The following is an 18,144-nucleotide window of genomic DNA, read 5'->3' on the forward strand; positions in this document are numbered from 1 at the left end:
CCACCAATAAACAGAGGAAAGCAGGCAGGCAAAGTGCAGATACACACACGCGCACGCACGCACACACACACACACACACACACAACCAGATGCTATGGGATTCACGGGGACAGGGTGCGACACCAGACCATGCTCGTGGCGGCGAACGATCGTCGGAACACCGGCGGTTGCGGAGAACATCGATTTCACCAAACGTGGATTCGGAGATCCAATATTTAGACACCGGGGGGAAATCTCAAAAGACGTCCTTCTCGGTGACAGAACAGACTTCTCGTCACACCGGGGCTATTTATTAATATATAGAGATATGTTTTTATTTAGAATACCTTTGTAAAAAGTCACCATACATTCAAGGTCAAGTTTTAGAATCACATTTTTCTGGTATCCCTCCACAGCATGCATAAGATAAAACACTGATCAGTAGTTTCTCATCGGTTCCGGTAAATAACTCTTCTTTTTCTCTTTTTTTTTTTTTTTTTTTTTTACAAGGACAATAACTGCTTTTTTTAAAAAAAAAAAAAAAAAAAAAAAAAAAAAAAGACCAAAAACTACATTGCCACTCAGGGATTACAATCATAATTAACACTGAAAGCTGCAAAAAATCAGTGGTTTTCATTTAAACAAACAAACAAACAAACAAACAAATAAATAATAATTAAAAAAAAAAAAAAATCACACCTATTATTGAGAATACTCAATAAAAAAAAAATAAAAATAAAAATTGAAGACTACTTCAAACTCACCGTAGGTTCAGAAAAATAGACCAAATAGAAGCTTACTGGAGCGGAACATTTCATGTTTTTTTTTTTACTTAAGTAATTTGAAGAAAATTCAGAATTCACGTGATGTGTGTTTTAGCACAGTGCAATTTAGTGGAATGATGGAAAGAATTCATATATATATTCATGAATATATATATATATATATATATAAATCGCATGTTCTTGAAGCTCAGTTTGTCATTTTCCTTCACTTGCACATAAAATGCAGTAGAAATAAGGACGAAGCAGGGTAAGGCATAGGACACACACACACACACCCCTCTGGACAGAAAATAGAGTCTAACACTGACACGGGGAAGCACATCGTAACCTACGGGGTTTCTCTCGGAGCAGGTGCGTGGTGTTCTGCTGCGCGGCCTTACTCTCGAAAAAGCTTGGAGCGTGCGCGTGTCGGGCGGGGGGGCGGGGCTCGGCGTTTACCGGGCCCGACGAGTGCTTGTTGTAAAGGCCATTCAGCCGGTGGCTTTTGTAACGACGACACTGAAGTCTTTTTGGCACTTGTACAGTACATGAACATGTCCTTTAGTCTAACAAAATGACACAACCATGTACATGCATTAAAGACAAGCAGTAGCAAAGGCAGTCTCTTGACGTGTTCGTCCGTGACGCCGGACCGGGGGGGGGGGAAATCAGAGAAAAAAGGGGGAAGGGGGGGGATTCAGAGTCCGTATCGCTGCATGCCGAGCAGGTAGGCCCCGCTCGGGCTCTCTCGCTCAACGCAATCCTCCACCCACCAACCGCTACTGTCCACACCAACACCAGCGGCAGCGGCGGCAGCATCCCGGGATGGACGGAGGGAGGAAAAGGAGGGACCCGGGGAGGAAGAGAGGACAGAAAGGATGGATGAAACTGGCCTCTTCCACTCGGTGAAGGGGTGTGTGTGGAGGCGGAGGTGGAGACAAGTGGACAGGAGGGGAGGCTAAGAGGAGGGACAGATGGGGAGGAAGAGGCCCCTGTGCTATCCGGAGCTGTCTGTGTCTGTCAGTATGTCAGTTCTCACACAGTCGAAATCAATTTGCCATCGGGGCTGTCACTGTGGAACAAAGAGAGAAGGAAGCTTGCCAGGTCGGACACACTCAGAGAGAAATGGAGAGAGACAAGACAGGCACAAAAAGAGGCAGGGCCGGGGGTGGGGGAGTTCAGCAGCGTAGGGGGTCAAAGGTCGCCCACCTACAGCTACAACTCCGCGCGCGCCTGCCGCGATCGGGGAGATTGGGCTTCCGATTCCCTCATCAACACTGTCAGATGTTCTGTTTTTCGACGCCGGAATCCCAAAAAATATACTCGTACTGTTGATGGGGAAAATCACCAAGCCATCTCCTCGGTCGAAGGGGATGCTGTGACTGGGTTTTCGGAATTCCTCCGCCAGACGGCGTCGTGGAAATATCGTCGTAGATAGAAGAAAAAAGAAAAAGAAACAGAAGACACACGCAGAACGGACAGGGATACGCCGGCGTCCCAAAGCCCCAGACTGACGAGCAGTGACGACACGGCGTGTAAAAAGAACCCGCCGAACATTAACGCGGCGTCCGTTTCTCCCACGTCCGTATCCTGATTCTCACACGGATACACATGTATACACACACACACACACACATTTAAAAACACAGGGCTGTACTTCCGGACTGGGCGGGTGGGGGGGAAATGGCGCGGTATTCCCGAAATCTTATTTCTCGGAAAAAAACCCTAGTGAGTCGGCGAGGGAGGGGGTGATGAAGACAGGAGGAAGAAATAAAACTAAAATACATAAATGAAGATGCAGTAAAGTACTTCAGATCCTACACTCATAAGTATACTCCCTGTAAATATGTACCGCGTGGAAGTACTCTCGATGCCAGAGTACTCCTGTTGGTACATTCCACTTAGACAGCAGGAGTGGGAATTAAACACAAAAGCACGCGACAGCGGATGGCCGTCCTCTGCCGGCGGCGTACACACCTTCCATTGCATTTCCCGGATTTTTAATGATTTCGGACGGCAGAAGCAATGTTACTACTACTTGCAGGGCGGACGGGCGGGGGGGCAAAAAAGAGGGGACTTACCTCGTTGCGAAGCGACCGTCGTAATCCTCGATCGCCGGCTGAGAGAAAAGAGAAGGACATTTCTGGCGTCAGAACACAAGGTTCAAATCCAACGAATCATGCGCCGGTTATTTGAATCATCGAACCGGCAGCCATTTTCCTCTCCATTCAGCCGCCGGCAACCATAAAAACCTATCTTTAACCTAAAAAAAAACAAAAAAAAAAAACTGTGCAATATATCATTTCATTGTGCAATATTCAGAACTGTGCAATATTTCATCTCATAACAGCTACACTACAATTTTCCCTTCTATCATACTATTGTGCACTCCTTACCTCACTTGTTACTAAGACACTTTACAGTTTCACTGAGACACTTTATAGTTTATAGTTTATTTTTATTTCTAATTCTGCCTTTTCTTTTATTATTTATTACTGTTATATTTTCTGTAACTCTGGCACAGCAATTTCCTTCGGAATTAATAAAGTTGTTCTTAATTCTTATTTAAAACGAATTGTCCGGGTTACTTGACATCGCAGCCAAAGCGGGTTATTATTGCTTGTAAATAAAAAAAAAAAAAGAAAAAAAAAGCGACATTCTCTTGGTACTGCCGGATCTCCGAATAGCTTATTTAACCAAATCACATACATTTAGGCTGCGCTGCGTGACACTCTTTGATATCTCATGCAGTATTCTCTTACTTCTTCTATTCACGCTGTTTGGAGGCTCCCCTGGGAAGGGGGGGACTCCCTCTTTGAAGCCCTCTGCCTCAGTGCTCACGCACAAACACCGGGTGGCAGCAAACACTAAGCGAAAATCTGATTTTGCAGGCGCCGACGGGAAACGCTCCCGGCCGATTATGTAACGACCGATCCCGAATGAGCTTGTTAATGAGCGCGTCGTCGTCGGCGGACGTCACACGGATACCTGTGTACCGAAGCCGGCCATACTGTAGGGGCGTGGGGGTCGGGTCTGGGCGAGGCTCTGCGCCAGCAGCCGGGCGGTCAGGCCGTAATCGGGCGTGGGCAGCGAGCCGTCGTTCTCCAACAGGTTTCCCGTGCTGCTGCTCTTCCCGTGGTGCAGGCTGCGCGGGGGAGGAACGGCAAAACGCAAGGCGTCAGATCGAGGGTCGGGTTCAGAGGAAAGGGGGACGTGCAATTCTTTTCTAGACGTACTTCACTTTGAGCTTCTCGCCGTCGCTCTCCGGCAGAACGCGGGTGTAGGAGAACGGGAACCAACCACGCCTTGGGGGGGGGGGGGAAGTGAGCGTCTTGTTAATATCACACGATAATAACTCCCGCGCGCCACGTTTTACCAGCGTTACTCACATTTTATTCTTCTCGTTCTCCCCGTAGTGCCAGCCGTCGCGCGCCTCGGGCACCAGCAAGGTGATGACGTCCCCCTCGGAGAAGCTGAGCAGGGTGCTGTTGTCGCCGGCGGCGTGGGAGAAAATGGCCTGGACGCGGGAGCGCCCGTTCTTCTCCAGACCGGCGGCCATGGAGCTGGACCTGGGCAGGGTCCGTGTCTCACCTGAAGGCGTTTCAGAGACACAAAGACGCGATCAGCCTGCCGATACACTCACCGCATTTCCCGCACTACAAGGCGCACCTAAAAGCCTTTAATTTTCTCAAAAAGCTTTGTGCGCCTTATAATCAGACGCGCCTTATATATGGATCAATATTGGTTAATTATGGCAGCTGTAGTCAGGGGGCGTCCAAGAATTAGCAGCGGTAAAAACGGTAAAGGGGAATTCCAGTCCTACGCCACTTGTTTGTGGATAAAGACCCCAAAATGGCACCTTTCAAGAGACACGCTTACGACTCAAGGCGATCAGTCACGCAGTAGAACATGCGAATAGAGCAGCGGCGAGAAAAATCAACATTGATGAATCAATGGTACAGAAGTGGAGGACGCAACAAGAGGACCCGCGCCGAGTAAAGAAGACTAAACAGAGCTAGCGACAAGAACATCAACGAATTTAGAGGCGTCCCTTTTTGGTGCTTTAGTTTTATGAAAAGCTTTGAGCTGTGACAAATGGAGCTGAAAATACATTGTTTTCAATGAAGGTGGCGCAAATACCGGTAAGAGCTACCGGTACGTACGGTACCATATTGTGAATGCATTAACTTGTTTTGGGAGTGAATGGAGTTGTCAGAACGTTGGTTTGTATTCTATTAATGAAGTTTGACTGACTTATCTGACTGTTTTGTTGACATTCTCTTTAGCGCAGCTTCATCTAGTGGATGAAAAAACGCAACCCCGGCCACGACAATAGTTTCTATTCTATGCGCCTTATAATGCGGTGCGCTTCATACATGAAAACAGTTTTAAAACAGGCCCTTCAAAATATATGGTATTTATCATTTGCGGGCTCAAATTTCTCGTCGCAAAGTGCTACGAGATCCGAGAACGCGCAGGTGCCAACTAGAATACGGGGAGATCCCTTAGATTCCACACCAGCAGAATGCAAGACTCAGGAATAATCTTTTAAATTCACAAGAAGTCATTCGAGGAACCGCGCGGCTTGTCGGATACAGATACGCTTTTATCGCTTTCGCTGATGTGTACAGATTTCGCCTCAGAACCGCAAAGTCTGTGTGTGGGAACGGCTCGCTTGGATTTTGTCAGATTATTCATTTTATCTGCAGCCGAACACGTCACGATCTGATATGTGGTTTTATGCCCTTTTAGCAGGGTTATAAGTTCACGGAAACTGATTTAGTCAGCGAATTAATTTCGAGCTTTGCAACATAGGTAAACTACTTTATATGCATATAAGAATGAATAAAAAAAGGAAACAATGTTTTGTATAAAGAATCCCTCAAAACGACTTTACCTTGGCCGAAAAAAGGTGTCGACCGAAGCTACAGCTTATTCTGCATTTTTCAACCCATTAAAAAAAAAAAAAAAAAAAATCAATAAAACAATAAACCACGTATATTATGCGCACATTAAGCAGTTTACAAGTTCATAATTCAAATTAGCGACCGAAACTCTGGAAGCTACTTTAAACTAACATAATATTTTTTTCCTGCAGTTCTCTGCAAACAAAAACTGCCAATTTATTATTTTTGTTGATGATTCGGGGACTTGAGGCACTGGACGGCGATTTAATTCACTGTTGTTCTCAAACCCCAGCGCGCATTCACCCCGGTTATTGTCGATGCCATTCATTCTCCCGCGCCGCGCCTTTGTGCGACGTTACATGTGCTCCTGGTAGATAAGCGGCGCTCTCATTGGATCCTGCTCATTGAATGCGTTCGAATGTCTTACCCACTGGGTTCTTGTTCTTGGCGGGGGCGGGCCTGCGGACAGGGAGGGTGTTGCTGTAGACATCGCTGACCTGTCTCTGAGGCTGGGCCTGGGACGGGCCCTGGGCTTGGGTCTGAGGGGACGAGGGCCTCACTTGGGACACGGACACCGTCCCGCCCTCCGTCCAGAATTCCTCACCGTGAACTCCCGTTGTTCCGTTGACCATGGACATGCCATCGGGGCCCATCAGCCTCTGCCGAACCCAATCAGATTTAAGAGAAATCAACCGATTGAACTGAAATCTATAATAACCAAGCTAACACACACGCATATACTATTACCGGTAGATATAATTTACGGCGATGTAACACAAAAGCCTGTGCAGCGATGCCCAAAACACCAAAATCCAACATTTTTTGACATTAAAAATGCACGGCTGTCAGAAACAGAGACCAGAAAAAGGGGCTACTAAACTTACCGATGGGTGACCCAGTCCGCTGCCCATGAAGACGGCCAGTTCTGGGGGGACGGGCAGCGGCTGCGCCCCCGGAATGGGGTCCGAGATGACCAGGTTGGACTTGGAGGTGTGCAGGGGGCTCGTGCCTCCCAGGGCGGCGGAGCCCATCTGCTGGGCCAGCAGCATGGCCCTCTCCGGCAACTTGTTGGGATCCGAGCAGGCCTGCTGCCACATCGGGATCTTCTGGGTCAGGAGGTCTTTGCCCTGGCGGAGGACACACACACACACACATCCACACACACACACACTTGATACCACTGTTTGCAGATAACCCTGATATTCACCGCAGGAGCTCAGACATTTTCACCCCTTTGATATGTGTTAATTTATATAACTCTCTCCATCTCTTTCTCCGTCGCTCTTAACACACACACACACACGCACACACACACACAAGCCCTTTGGGAGAGGGTTCTTCAGTCTGCTGAAGGTGAACCCTTCCCACGCAGACCCCCCCCAATCCTGATTAATGACTAGACTCCATGTTGGGAAAAGATGTGGCGGCATCGCCCACACAAACATAGCGTCCTCCTACAGCCACATCTTCAGGCTGACAGTTCACGCCCACCCGTAATCCCAGGAGTGCTCCGCCAGCCCAGAATCTGATTTCATACAAGCGATGAAATATTTAAAAAAAAAATAAAAACAATCTCCCTCTTAATGATCGGTAAAGAAATCCAGATTTTTTTCCTTTTTTTTTTTTTTTTTTTGCGCACTACCGACGATTTGTCGGTAACAGGGAGTTTCCATGTGTCGCCTTTCCCCCCGATGAACGTTTTCTAGATCTCCTCCGAAGAGAGCGTGCACGCAGGTCTCCGCACGAACGCGACTAAATGCTCCGAGGTGCGGTGATGGATTGCAGTCTTCAGATACGCCTGTCAGCTGGGCATTGTCTGCGGTCTTAATGAATTTTTAAATTGAATAGGGCCCCTATGAGCGGTCAAAGATAATGCGACTTTGAATTATATATCTCCTAATACGGCCTGCTCTTTCCCGACGAACAACGCTCGACAGGCGGGTGAGCTTTATGTAAAACAATGATGCTGCACGGGGAATATAGCTATTTCAGGAATCAACATCTATGTAGGGCGGCCTGTGGCGAGAAGGTCCCCGGTTCGATTCCGATGGGGGGGCCTTTTCAAAACAATACTTTATCGATCCTCCAGGGGGGGAAATTGCTTTTTTTGTTTGAAAGCAGCTCCTGCTACAAAATCAAGTGCCAAGAATCCAAATAGAACTCTATATAAAAATAAAGAATAAAATTGCAAATAATAAAAATAAAAAGAACATTAAAGATAAAAAAATAAAAGTATATGTAACGTATATGCATGTGTATTTACAAGTGCATGTATATGATTACATGTGGTGATTTTGTGTATAAGTAGGGGTTGTTGTAAAGTAAAACTTCATTGCACTGAAGACAATGGAAGATAATGGATCTATTTCACAATTTTTGCACGTGATGACTCCGACCAGCTGATCCCGAATGTCTGACACTTGACTTCTACGGCTGCCGGCAGGAATGATTTTTGCAGGTTTTACCCGCATTCGTCCTGGGTCTCCTCCCGAAAACACACAGCGGGTTGATCGGAGACCCAAAATTCAAACCTATACGATGTGTGAATATGGGACTGAAAGGCTGTATATTTCTGTATGACGTGCGAATGACCGGGTGAATGTTTGCACGTGTCCATTGTGACGCGTGAATGACAAAGTGAATGTTTGACTGTGGAGGTTCTCCGTCATCCAGATCATGGTGAATTCTTCAAATATACTTCCAGCAACTGGAATAGATTTTCTTCTCTTAGGGACGCTTCATCTGTCATCCAAGAGGTTTCTATAGTTCATGCAAACGGTTTTACGTCTCTATATCAGACCTGGGCATTTTACGGCCCGCTTTGCTTTTTTATCCGGCCCGCCAAACTATTTTCTTTGAATATTTTAATTCATGTTAATAATATCTTAAATTTCAATATTTTAAGTATTTTCAATTAATATCGAATTTAGAAACTTTTTTTTTCCTTTTTAATTTTTTTTCCCCTGAATAATGTTGGTCGGTACATTTATATCATTATTAATGATTTTAAAATTGAAATAAAATTCCCGAAAAATTGAAATATTTAAACTGCAATTTCCATGTTGTTCACCTAGCTAGCCCATGCATAGAAATTAAATAAGAAATGTGGCCCGCCAGCCAAAATAATTGCCCATCCCTGCTCTATGTGACGTCCGAATGAATAGCGAATGGTTGTCTGTCTTTATAAGTAGCCCTGTGATTGGTCCAGGGTGAACCCCCCCCTCTCGGCCAATCACAGCTGAGATAGGCTCCCCCGACCCTGGCAGCAGAATAAGCAGTCTAGATAATGAATGAATGACTCTATCCAATCATGTCCTGAATTGTAAGATGCTGGGTGCGGATGATAAAGCAGCAGCATGTCATTTAACCCCGTGAACAGTGAGGTGACCCTTGGATTTACCTTGCCATGGTAGGCGCTGCTGTTCTTAGCCACGGCGCACTGGCGATCCACCAGGAAGCAGTACCTGCGACGCTCCTCGGACAGAGCCGTCTTGTACCCCTCGGCGATGAAGGTGTCCAGCTCCGTCTGCTTACTACTGATGGTCTCCACAAACTGGGGATGGGAGGAAGAACAATAAGACATGGAAATAACTTTCACATTCACGTCACAGCGGAGAGTAAAAAGCGTAGGCTCCACTGGACCAGCAAGACCTTAAAACACTCCAGTTCCCTGCCGGCATCTCCCTGGATCATCGGACCAGATCTTTTTCCAATATTTTGCATTTTCTCACCGGTTTTATCAAGAAGCTGGTGTTGGTTTCGGCCGACAGAGAACCTGCGGTGGTATTTTCGTTTCGTAACAGCCAGTGTTTTACCCTCTTGTAATTCCCCGAGTGTGTAATTGCTCTGATACGCCGACATATGTCCCCCTTTTGTTCTTTGTCTCGGGTCGGCGGGTTTGTTTAAGGGTCAGTCTGGTATTATCGCTCCCTTCGTTTCGCCACATTTCTCGGTCTAAAGGATTTACAGGGATCTCAGACACGGGACTCTGTCAATTATTGACCGGGGAGGATGTACCTGTGAAAAAAGCTGCGAGGGGGACAAACGTCCACGTCGATGTAGTTTCACATCCCCCTCGGCCTCCGACTCAGCCATGTAATTTAGCATTAGCCGTTGCGCAAAGAAACTTCCGCATTCTCAAAATGCACTATGGAACCCATTGTTCCGGTGCGTGTGCTGACAGGTTAGCGTGTTCACGATTTTTTTCGCAGCTCGTGATCAGAAGCGACGAAGATGCACGCATTTCGCAGCAAGACGATCTACCGACCGAACATTTTGACGTCACAGCTGCACCATTCCATGTCGCGTCTGTGAACCAACGCGGAAAAACACATCTGGAATTACGGATTTTTCTCATTCCCCCCTTTCATCCGTGCAAAGGATCCGTTCATTGCATTTCGAAAATGTTTGCCGGACTGAGTCACAGGAAATAAAGTGGACCCAAGCCCCCGGAGACAATGTATATAGACTTTGATTCGGGGTAAATGATCTGTTTGAAAGCCATTATAAAAAAGGCCCGGTGCGTCCAAACAGATGGATGGTAGCAGCACCACCGGCAGCATCTAGTTATCAGCGATGAAGCTGCGATTCCGTCTATGTGGACGCAATGCGGCGGTAACGTAATGAATCGAAAACGCAACGTGACAGAGGACGACGCGGAGCCGCTTCAAGGCTGAAGGTCCGCGAGAGACGGCTTTTTGTAACTTTTTCAAAAAGCCGCGTTTTCTCTGATGAAAAGTCACTCGCTGATTCAAATCCCTCAGGGAGGAGGAGGAACTATTCACGAGGCCTGCTAATACAGGATATATTTTACATGTCGGAAAATAAGGAAGGGCAGAGCCTCGGCAGCAAAAAGCGCTGATTCCGACAGGAGGCCTTTCTGTGTGAAGTTTGCGTGTTCTCTTCACGCATCCCAAAAACAAAGGTTCGTTGAACACTCAAAATTGCCCAAATGTGTGAGTGAAGGAGTGAATGGTTGCATGTCTCGATATAACATGTCAAACTCAAGGCCCGTGGGCCAAATGTGGCCTGTGAGAACGTCTCAAAAGGTCTGATTGTCTTAAAAAAAAAAAGTCGAACACGTGCATTGGCCATAAACTACATTTCCCACAATTTACACTGGTGATGTTACTCACCAGGTGACAGCATCCCGCCATTAGATTGCAGTGTATTCACATTAATGCAAAATACAACAAGTGAAATTGAGAAATACAAATGATCCCTAAACATCCAGGAAGAAAAGCTGATGCAGATGGAAGGCTATTTCAAGAAAGATGGGTAGGAGAATACACCTTTGTGCTTCGAGGAGAAAAACAGGGTATGAATTTTGTGTTATGAGGCAGTGCTGGTTGTCAAAAAGTACCATCAACATTGGCATTTTGACACCAAACACAAAGTTGGTATGCCAAAGTTAGCCTTCCAGAAAAACAACAAATTCCACAAAAGAAAAAAAAAAATCCAGAAAAACAACAAATTGTCTAATTTAATTACAAAAAAAAAAAAAAAAAAAAAATTAAATTTAAAGACAAAATGTTACATATGCATTTGCATAGATTCTATGCAATCTTCTATGTTGGAGGCTGTTTCAAGAAAGATGGGAAGGTGAATCCACCACCCAGAAAAACAGGGTATGTATTTTGTTTTATGAGGCAGTGTCGCTTGTCAGAGTACAAATTATGTCGGCATTTTGACACCAAACACGGAGCTAAGTATGCTAAAGTTAGCTTTCCAAAAAAACAACAAATTGTCCAAGAATTAAAAGCATTTGAATGAGTAATAATAAGAGTTATTTAACATTAAGGAGGAGTTACATCTATTTTACATTACGTTTTGTTCTATTTACACTGTTACCATTACACGTGACCATTATGCTGTGAAAATGAATTTGACCCCCCTGCTATATAATGATGTTTAAATGGTCAGACCGTATTTTTCGCACTATAAGGCGCACTTAAAATTCTTGAATTTTTCTCAAAAATCAGCTGCGCCTTATAATCCGGTGCCCCTTTTTCTAATGAATTCTTGTGCTTACTGACCTCCAACCAGATGTATGTGGTACACTGTCAAAATGTTTTAGTGCGACCTTGGTAAGCGACGAAGCCGCTAACCTCACGCTAACTTCAGGTGTTCGCTATCGCAGGCAACGATAAACCAATCAGAGAACAGCCGCGCGCTTATACCTGCACATACTGTGCTGCAACTTAATATTACTGTACATTTGTGTGTACGAAGATCCCCAAAAATGGCATCTGTTAAGAGACAGGTACGGAAGGTACGGAAGTGGAGTGAGCAAGCAGATGAACCACGCCAAGATGACCAAACAGAGTTTCCGAGGAAATAAAATTCAACTAAACTCAATGTTTTGTTTCACTTTATATACCATATGTTTTATCATGCACCTTACAACACGTGCGCCTTATGTATGAAAATAGACCCGTTCATTGATATTGCGCCTTAAAATGCGCCTCATGGTCCGCAAAGTGGACCAGCAGGACACGCGGTATAGATGGTGAATGAATGAAAATAAGGATGGTGTAGCTGCGTGTAGAAGAGTGAGAAGCAAAAGTGTGAGCAGAGAGTCTGCACTTTGCATGAGGTCTCTGAAAAACAGGAAAATGTCACGGGAAACAGGAAAAAAGGTCAGAATCTGTAGCTGCAGGGAGTCTCATTTCTGAAAAGCCAACGGTATTTGGTTGTTTTTTTAATGAGCGCGCACATGGAGGACGTTCGGCGTCTGAGGTTTCATGTCGGTCGACGCTTGATGTTCGCCGCAAGTTTCAGACGCCGCCGTTTGAAAGTAGGCCGACTCAACTGAAACAGGTCCCATGACTTTGATACTCTAACATCTGCTGATAAATGCTGACCCAGAAGAGTGTGTTCTATTTACTTCAGTTTGTTCAAGCGCACCGGTCCCAAGGGTTTGACTTTGGTTATGCGCCATGCTCTGCAATCTAGAGCCAACGAGCACACACTCAATTTTAGTATTCAAACACGAGGATGACTTGTCATGTTTGACCATCAAACATGCTCAGCTCCCAGGGTTCTGATGAAAACGCCGGTCTTGAAACGTTAACGGTTTCGTTGACTGTAGCCGCATTCGCATGAACTTTTTGCACAACCTTTTCAGGAACTAGGCCGCATCTTCATGCGTTCCTGCTCTGAAGCTCGGTGATGGGTGGAACTCAGAAGCTACGGTCGCTAGTCAGATGTCTTCTCATGACAAAATGGGCAGAACCAGCAAGAAATGGACCGAGGAAGAGGTTGGAGCCCTTTTTGCCTGCAGGAGGGGTTTCTAGGACTTGCAGCAGAACATCAACAATGACCAAAAAAAAAGGTGTGGAGTGGATTATTCACCAGGCGAAGCAGTGTAAGGGCAAAAAAACAAAACTTCAACCGATCTGATAGTCCATGGTTATTATTCCCGCCATGCAGAACATGAACAGCCTTGCTTTCCTCATTGCAGAAAACAGCTGTTGTTCCTACGGAACCGTAAAAAGCCCCTAGAACTTAAATGTTTCTTGGAAGGGAGGTCCATGACCTGATGCTGTCCGAATGCACGAAAAAAAACAACACCATTCCTGTAAAGGTTCTAGGAACTACAAAAGCTTCCGAGGATGAGACCTGAAATTCCGTAAAAGTCACAAACACAAGCAAAATCCCATCTTTTTTACAGGTTCAGTGGCAGGTGAGGAAAATTTACATCATCTGCAATGCCGTTGATGTCAATGATTATTTACATTTCCCATTATCTAAATCTTGGAAAAATCTGTGGTATAAAGAAACAGGACCGTCATGGCGATGAGTGTATTTTTCGTCAGACAAGAGAACACATTACTCTACCGCAGTGACGCTTAAGAGGGTGGGGGGAAAAAAAAAAAGTCTAATATTTGGAATACTTCAGTGATACCCGAGACAAACAGTTTGAAGAATAGCCTATTTCTCCTTGCAACTGTCGAAATTCCAGCGAAAAGCTCGCTAAATACAGCAAGTCCAGCGAGCCGAGGGACGATTAACCCGCCGCCGGACATTGCACACTTCCATCTAAGCCGACGCAGTTCTTTAAAATGCAAATTCGAGTCGCTTGATTCACTAAGCAAGCCATGTCGATGCGCCGCAGCTCTTAAATTGAGATCATCCCCTCCCTCACTCTTATTAAATTAGTGAAGTTATTTAATTATTTTGTTTTGAGTGAGTCACACTGCAGAAGGGGAATTAAAAAAGGGGGGGTGAATAACACACACTGATCTGTAAGTGTCCACCAGATAGTCGCACGAAGGCGCCCTTCAGGAGATCACACTCTCCAAGAGGTCACGTCAAGGAAGGGTTTTTTTTTTTTCTTCATCTAAGTAGGACTAATAGCCAATGTGCCCTCTCCTCCTGTCAAATCCACACGGCCCGGGTTCTCTCGCCGTCCGGAGGGTCACAAAAGTAACGCAGCGCAGCGAGAAGACGCCCCGGGCACAGGCCGCTATTAAATCCCAGCAACAAATCCAATCGAACGGCTCGTGTCCACCGGAGGGTGTTTCACAATTTATAACAGTTGCAGTCTGGATTTACAAGGACTTGCAGAAATCAGAAGGTGTGTTAAAGCCTGCACACACACACACACACACACACACACACACACACAGGATTCTAGCTTCTACATAAAAGAACCGGAGCTTATCAGAAGTCTGACAATTTATTAGGAATCAGGATCTCCCGTGTCTCCTTGCCGTAATAGCGGCCTGGAAGTCCAGATGAAAACCTCTCCTTCCACAGTAGGTCCACTCCAGTGAAGGACATAATGAGCTGATTAGCATTTTGGCAGGAGCTTCGCACATCAACGAGACGGCGGGGGGGAATAAACGAAGGAGAGGGTCCGGGCGACGAGCCTCACGGGAGATCCCGATCGATAAAACGCGACCGGCGTATCTGTTCTCCGCACGTCCGGGCCCGACGTCGTCCCCTTTTTAATGAAGAGAGGGAAGATAAAAACGAAAACTTAGCACCGCTCTAGCTTACTAAATAACAGATGCGGAGGAGGAGGGAACGCTCTCGCGCTTGCAACTTTAATTCACCCTCCATTGTGCCGAGGAAAGAATCCATCTGAAAAACGAAAAGGAGCAGTCGCGGTTCGCAGCCGCCGTGGACCCGGGCCTCTCCGGGCGGAGGGCCGGCAACCGTGAAGAACGGGCCTTTCGGGAGTTCCGGGCTCTCCGTCTCCGCGCCTCGTCCTCCCCGAGGTACTCGGGCGCAAACGAGTTGACTTTTCTTTAACACGCCCACAGCCGTGATATGATCAGTGAGAGCGAGCGGGGCTGAAAATGAGAAGGGGAGATTGATTTTCCTCTCCCCGGCTAACCGATTGTGTGTTATGAGTCCAGGGACTGATGAACTCATTCCTCCGTGCAGATGGGCCCAATTGATCATGCGGACTGCGGCGCTGCGCGAGGTAATAACGCCACTCCTTACATCCGATGTGCACGAAGTTAAAAATTGTCGGGGTGGGGTTGTCGAGATGCTAATGACGCTAAAGTCAACGTCGACTTTATTGTCAATTTCTCCGCATGGATCGGGCATACAGAGAAATCGATAAGATGTTTCTCACGATCCCACGGTGACATGAAATTGACAAGATAATAATAATGATAATCCAGTGCAAATTAGCAGTAAAGTGCACAACTGACCTGTTTGACGTCAAAGAAAAAAAACATCAGAATACTGAACTTATCCTTAGACCTCAAGATACAAGTTCTATGACATAGAAGCGTGTTTTGGACCGAGCTGTTAATCCAAGAGCCACACAACCCTTTTGAAATTTAAAATAAATTAACATATGACGTTTTTTTTTTTTTTTGCCTGTATGCTATGTATAAACATATGTGTTGCATTTTTTTTTTTTTTTATATAATGAACAACAGCACAGAATACAAAATTACATTTCTGCATGCAACAAAGCATTTTGAACTCCGAAAAAAAAGACATTTGTTTGAAGGTTACTTTCAAGCAAAATACTCCATTTCTTTTCGAGTCCTTCTTGTATTGATGAAAAACTCCACCAAAATTGCCGTCCTCTTTCAGTGTGCTGTCATCCTTTTTACTGACGCTTGCAGTTGCTTATTAAGAGCGTCAAAAATATTTATGTTACAAGACCATCATAATCTTCACATTTTGAAATGAACAAACTAAAATAAATACATTTTAATTAAATACTTGTTAACTATTTTCAAAAACATCAGGTTCGAGGAACTAGCCTCCTCCAGGGAAACCTTGTAATTTTGCAAATAAGGGACTACGGTAGGGACTTGTGGGATGAGGGAGTCTGCGAAAACATACCTTAACGTCCTCAATCAATAACAAACCACTGCAAAGTATTAAAGGAAGCTGAAATGGTCGTTCATGTTCCCACGGCGGGAATAAGAACCGAAGACTATCAGATGGGTTGGAGTGGTTTTATCTTCTCCCTGCGCTGAAGAGCTCACGGCAAACTTAATTTGGTAAAAATGTCGATGTTCACCGCAAGATCTGCACACGTCTCTGCGGCGTGGCGGGCCAGAACAGCTCGGACGTCTTCGTCCGTCCAATTCTCGCTGGTTCTGTCCATTTTATCGCAAGAAAAAAAACTGAAAATGGCGCTCCAAGAAGTATGGACTAGAGGGCGTTGCTTATGGAGCTCAACCAATCTCCATCACCTACGTCATATGAGCACAATAGAAAAAGTCCGCCTTGGAGTCGAAGCTAAAGGTGGTTGTAGGAGCCGAGTTCCCTGGTTCTGCTGTCCGAATGCACCAAGGAACATCCAGAGTTCCAGGAACGGCAAGTTCCTAGAGTGCAAAAGGGGCTTCCACAAAATTTACGGCTGTGGGAGAATAAAGGCTAATGACCTTTTAGCTCTCTGACATTACATCTGCCCAGCGGTTTAATTTCAACATGACAAAATGTATGACCGTTTAATGGCCATGTTGCCGAAATGGGACAATTATGACGATTATGATTTGTAGACGCCCCGCCAGCTTCCCCTTAGCACGGCAATTACCATAATATTTCAACACAGCCCACCTTTGATAGGTTTCCATAAACCCCTCGAGACAAGCTTCAAATTAGTCCCATAACTCATTAGGCAAAGAAATAGCCGGTAGGTAAGATCAGAAGATACTAGGAGCCGCCGTCTTCCAGCGCCATCTTGGAAAAAAAAAAAAAAAAAAAGGGGCGGGCAGTTTTAAGGGATTTTCGGCCATGTTATAATTTAAAAACCTCTAGAGAGATTCGCGGCTTCATATTTAATCTAATCTGTCAAATTTCGCTCTTGGGCGGTGACTTTTCGATGCCGTATTTCACATTTATCGTTTTACCAAATGAATCCCTATCATGTCTCACAGGCTCTCCTCATGCAGAAGATGCAAAAGAAACGGTTACCGTCAGATTGTAACGTTTTTGAAACCAATATTGCCGTTCGAACGCGTCGCACTGCGAATGATTTCACCATGACCTTCACCACCTGCAAAACTCCACTGACATCACAAATTTGTAGCGTCGAGATGACACTTCCTCTATCCGCCACGCGTCTGAAACAAATCGGGAGCTATCCTGCGTGTTTTTGTTTGTTTATTTTATTCTTGTCATTACTATTGTCACTCTGTTTAAGTTGTCGCTTGGTGTTGGTTATCTATTTTTCACCCTTACCGTCTTTTTTTCTTTTTAATTCCCCCAATTCTGTTGTACATTCTTTTCCTTGATGTTGTTCTCTCTGCTGTCTATTTATTTGTGAATGTTGTTTTTCCTTTCTTTTTTTTTTTGTTATTTCTAATCGTCTCTCTATATTTATATTCAATCTATCCTTTATTAATACCCATGCGGAAATTCTCTCTCCGCGATGAACCGATCATGGATGAACCATGAGCAGTAGGCTACCGTCCACCAGCGCCTGGGGAGCAGTTAGGGGGTTCAGTGTCCTGAAACGGTACCTTCGGTGTAAACCACCAAAACTGCTCGGAATATGTTTTCACTCTCCCGCTCTCGGCCGAGCTCGGCTTCACGGCAAGAAAAAAAGCGACCAAGTAATTATCCGGCCCGTCTCGACCTGTTTAAGTGATATCCTTTTCTCCGGTTGCCTCCTGGGACTTGTACTTCCGGCTACATCCTCGCCAAAGGTGGCAGTAACAGGAAAACATGCAATTTTTCAACATATCGTCTTTGAAAGTAAAGACCGTTTGTCGCTCCATCTTGTTGGAGCAACATTCGACGAGCTGCCTCACCGGACGTCGCTCTATTAACACAATAATCAAAGCTATACCAACAGAATGGCACGCAACGAATGAGCACTTTTTCGGGGGGAGGTCTACAGGGATGACCAAGCTCGTCAGCTAATTTGCGGCGCCAATGAATATTCCTTGTGTCAGGCTCCTGATAAATGCCACCTGCAGAGAGACACGAGCTGCCTTTCCAAGAACATCAATCAGTGACTTCTTATCGTTCTCTGAGCGCCAGTCCGCGGGGGGAAAGATATACGGTGC

The 18,144-nt window shown here is 45.5% G+C and overlaps 1 protein-coding gene across 7 annotated transcripts in view; it reads right to left on the minus strand.

Moving 5' to 3' along the window:
* baiap2a (BAR/IMD domain containing adaptor protein 2a) overlaps positions 1-18,144 on the minus strand; it is a 66,206-nt gene that overhangs the window by 2,328 nt on the left and 45,734 nt on the right. For 4 of the 7 annotated variants that reach the window (XR_015108949.1, XM_086175810.1, XM_086175813.1 and 1 more), the window contains exons 7-13: positions 9,051-9,203; positions 6,535-6,777; positions 6,078-6,309; positions 4,133-4,334; positions 3,980-4,048; positions 3,732-3,888; positions 2,825-2,862 (exon numbers count right to left, since the gene is read on the minus strand). Coding sequence is in view for 5 of the 7 variants with exons in the window: in XM_086175810.1 (XP_086031936.1) it covers positions 2,825-2,862; positions 3,732-3,888; positions 3,980-4,048; positions 4,133-4,334; positions 6,078-6,309; positions 6,535-6,777; positions 9,051-9,203 (1,094 nt within the window). In the remaining 2 variants the exon portion in view is untranslated. Of the gene's footprint in view, positions 1-274; positions 1,816-1,952; positions 2,863-3,731; positions 3,889-3,979; positions 4,049-4,132; positions 4,335-6,077; positions 6,310-6,534; positions 6,778-9,050; positions 9,204-18,144 lie in introns of those variants that run through there. The other 3 variants (XR_015108950.1, XM_086175809.1, XM_086175812.1) reach the window with 3 other exon arrangements.

Source organism: Fistularia commersonii, chromosome 28 (genome assembly GCF_037954325.1).
Source record: "Fistularia commersonii isolate RoL2024-O1a breed Wild chromosome 28, RoL_Fcom_v1.0, whole genome shotgun sequence".
Classification (NCBI taxonomy): domain Eukaryota; kingdom Metazoa; phylum Chordata; class Actinopteri; order Syngnathiformes; family Fistulariidae; genus Fistularia; species Fistularia commersonii.